Genomic DNA, 4,233 nt, shown 5'->3' with positions numbered 1-4,233 from the left:
TAAATTTGGCATCAAACCTCAATAGCAAAGCATCCCTAAGCTGAATTCCCCCTCCCCCAATCACACAACTTAGTGTTTTCTTTTTGTTTGCAGCGGAGCCATGGAAGTGACGCCAGGGAGAAAGCAGTTCTATAGCAATTATATGCTATTGAACCCTAAGAAAGCCTCTTTCTTTGATCTAACTGCCCTCTTGTTTTCTAAAAATTTAAAGAAGAGAAAATTTATAGAAACCAGTATCGAAACTGAGGACAGTTTCTGGTATAGACTTGTTATATTCCTCTCTACTCTGTTACAGAAGTTTCTGCTTTCCATAAAGACGCCAATGGCTTTGGCCGGCCAAACTTTTGAGGATATGCTCAACCTTTTCACTAACAATGGTGGCTTGTTTGGTCTCATTAAAAAGGTCATGACAGGTAAACACACTACATAGTCACCAACATATAAAGTACATTTACTTACATCTATTTCTTTGTTTAGGGTTTTTTTATTATTTTATGCATTACTGTTTTCGCTTATATTTACACCCAAAGATGAACAATTTGATATCTTAAGCATAACATAATAATGAAAAAATGGCTTCCAATATGTATATCTATATGTATATATCATTTCTATCTTCACCATTTGTATATCTTTAGCAGGACAAGAGCTCCTCCAAATTTCTAGTAAAATGGGATAATATTTAATTAAGTAGTCACTCTTCACTAAATAAAATGAATTCTCCATTAATTTTATTACTTGAATATTATGATGAGAACATTAACTAAAAATATTATGATTAAAGGATGTAATTTAATAAAAAGATGCTGATCTAAATTTATTTTGACAAATGTTGCTATATTAATTATGGAATGAAATTTTATTCATTATATTTTAATTTAATGAGTATAAACAATATAAAAATAGAAATATATTGTTTTATTTATATGCAAATGAGTTTACGTTCTTTTTTTAAAAAATAAAATGAAATTTGGTTTTATTTATATATTCTCTCAAATCCCATGAGGATAAAAGGAGTCTTGATATCACCACCATCATTTTTTTTTTTGCTCAACATCATCATCACTATTATTACCATCATCATCATTTAGTTTTATATTTACAGTTTAGTAATTGAATTTTGCTGAGAAAAAAGGTTTAGTGATTGAGTTAATAAATACAAAAAGTACTTGAGAATATGACTTACTTGAGTTAAATTATTACTGTAGCAATAAATATTTTCCAAAAGATATGAATAATTATAATTAATAATTGGTAAAAACATTATAATTTAAACTAAAGAAAAGGAGTTTTGTTTTAATTTTATTTTTACCTTTTGAAGATTAATCTAACCATAACTAGTTAACTTGACTCGTGATTTTGTGATATTGACCAAAAATAAATCTAGATCTATATATAAAATGATATTTTTAACCGTAAGAATGTGATATTTTCGATCTTAGTTACCCTAGTTTCAATTTCGACATTTTTCTTACAAATCTAAGATAATATGAAAGAATCATCATTTCAATTTTTAAATAAAATTTTTGGGTTGAATTATCATTATTCCCCCGAAGACATAAGTATAGTGCATGCATGGAACTAAAGATAAGAAAATTAAGGAGGCTGACAAGCTGTTTTTTCCCCCGGGGGGGGGGGGGGGAGGTGAAGGCCAGACTAGCTTTTTTTGTTCATGCTGTATTAAATATTTCTGTCTTGTTCTGCTTATTTTATTTATTCTGTAACAAGACTAAAGTGAAATTTCATCTTTATTGTAGAAAGCTGAAAAAAAAATCTCTGCCGAAAGAAAACCAAACCAAACCAAAACCAAAAAACAACAAAACAGATTTAAGAAAAAAAACAAACTAATATAGAAACCGTTCATTTAAGAGACTTGTGTACATTTTCCTTTTTATTGTAATAATTAAAAAAAAAGACATACAACGCTGAATTTTAATTATCTGGACGATGAACAGGGAAGGTGGTGATTCCAAGCAGAGAAGCAGCAACATATGTCTCTGCTGTTGGATATACGGACTTGAGAAAGGATTTAGACAAACAGATTATATACGGGAATTCTATGTATTATCCAGCGCTAGCTATTATGACTTGTAAAGCTGTTTATAATAATGCTGCTTACAACAAATCTATAATCGAAAACAATTGGGGGGTACGATAAATTTTTATTTTTTTTGGTTTTGTTTTTATTTCTATTGATAATCAAACATCATTTGATTCTTACATTGTTTGTTGTCTTTGTCTGCAGATGGAAGTCATCGGATTCTATAATTATTGGAACGGTATAAACAAATACGTACATTCGTTACTTCTTTTCGTTTAAAATTATCACTTTTAACAAATCGACGTTAACTGGATGCATTTGCTTTGACAGATTACCTGAGGCAACCGGATACCCAAGTGGTGATGTTCCGAAACAAAACTTCGGAGCACGACACTATTGTTGTTTCCTTCCGAGGAACACAACCGTTTAGTGCCGACGATTGGTGTTCGGACGCCGATCTGTCTTGGTACGAATTCCCCAACATTGGGAAGATTCACAGTGGTTTCTTGAAAGCTTTGGGGATGCAGAAACTTGTGGGTTGGCCCAAGTTTGTGATTCCAGATCTTACTCGCAAAGCACCTTTGGCTTATTATGACATAAGGGATAGGTTGAAAGACCTTTTGAAGAACAGCCCTGAGGCGAAAGTTATAGTGACGGGCCACAGTTTGGGGGGAGCCTTGGCTGCTCTTTTCCCGGCGATTTTGTTTTACCACGACGAACAGTTGGTGCTTGAGAGAATGGAAGGCGTTTACACGTTCGGGCAGCCCAGAGTTGGTGACGAAGCCTTTGCCGGCTACATGGAGAAGAATTTGAACAAAAATGGGATCCAGTTTTACAGATATGTTTACTGTAATGATATAGTTCCTAGGGTTCCTTTCGACGGCATGTTCAAGCACTTTGGTACCTGCGTTTACTACAACAGTAAATATCAAGCAAAGGTAAAATTTTTTTTACAACATTATATAAAATTTAAAATAAAATAAAATACAAGATTTCGGAACCAAAATGTTTTAGATGAAGATATTGTCATTTTTTCTTTTATGTTCGAATGGATATTGTCAGGATCCTGTCATTCACTATACACATGTGCTTATTGACAGACACATGATACTATATGTCAGATAATTTAGAAATTAAAAAAAAAAAAACCAGATTTGCAAATTATGTGGTTGATATAAAACTTGAAAATGGTTCCCTCGTTTCTCATCAAGAAATTAATTTTCCCAAGGGATGAAGACAATTATACGATATCCTCATTGGGTATGAGCAATGCATTTATTGTTTTATAAATATATCCCCTAACCTTTTTGGGAAATCCTATTTATTAAATGCAGATATTGGAGGAAGTACCATACTTGAACTACTTCTCGCTGTTTGGATTCTTTCCGATGCATATGAACGCCATTTATGAGGTGATAAGAAGCTTCACAATGAAGGCTAAATATGGAGCAGATTATACAGATGGGTGGCTGATGTTTGGTGTGAGATTATTTGGATTGTTAATCCCTGGAGTTGCAAATCATTGTCCCCAAGACTATGTCAACTCCACTCGTCTTGGCAAACCCGATGATGTTTTATTCCTTCCTCTCCACACTAAAAAGGCACTTGGTTTTGAAGTCCCTTTGCTTGCTGCCTAATGCATCTTCCTCCATAAGAAATATCTATCTGTGTAAACTTATCGGGCTTGGGATTTGGGAGTTCATGATGGATTTCCATTTCCATGATTTCTGGGAGAATAACTGGAAGGTATTCCAATACCACCAGGGTTGAATCTAGCCGTTGTGTTTACTTCCAAGTTTTATGTATTTTCATCTGTGTTTGTGATAATAAAATTGTACCTTAGTCCAATTTACATCCTTTTTTGTTTTCTTTTTACAGACTCATGACAATATATATTTTTAATGGAGTATTGAATGCAAATTCAAATTATAAATATTTGTATCCAAATTAATAATTGGACGACCAAGATTCTACTTTTGGGTTCATAATCATGTTGGGATTAATTACAGCATTAGGAACTGTAAATATGGGAGTGCAGCTTGAAAAGATTGATGAAATGGGGTCATCCCTTTTTAAAAGTTTGCATTTCATTCACATTTTTAAATCTGTTTGGACACAACCTTATATTTTTTGCAGGAAAATTTCAATAAATAATATGTTTGGTTTCTCACCAATCTGGTTGTCTATTCAGA

At 32.7% G+C, this 4,233-nt stretch overlaps 1 protein-coding gene across 1 annotated transcript; it reads left to right on the top strand.

Annotated features, from left to right (window-relative positions):
* LOC108483513 (triacylglycerol lipase OBL1-like) lies at positions 1-3,974 on the top strand. The gene is made up of 5 exons (XM_017786959.2): positions 1-413; positions 1,956-2,149; positions 2,246-2,279; positions 2,372-2,979; positions 3,376-3,974. The coding sequence occupies exons 1-5, from the start codon at positions 101-103 to the stop codon at positions 3,676-3,678; spliced, it is 1,452 nt and encodes a 483-aa protein (XP_017642448.1). The 5' UTR covers positions 1-100; the 3' UTR covers positions 3,679-3,974.
* Positions 3,975-4,233: the final 259 nt, after the last annotated feature.

Source organism: Gossypium arboreum, chromosome 11 (genome assembly GCF_025698485.1).
Source record: "Gossypium arboreum isolate Shixiya-1 chromosome 11, ASM2569848v2, whole genome shotgun sequence".
NCBI classification, from domain to species: Eukaryota; Viridiplantae; Streptophyta; class Magnoliopsida; order Malvales; family Malvaceae; genus Gossypium; species Gossypium arboreum.
This window is presented reverse-complemented; position numbering and strand designations above follow the sequence as displayed.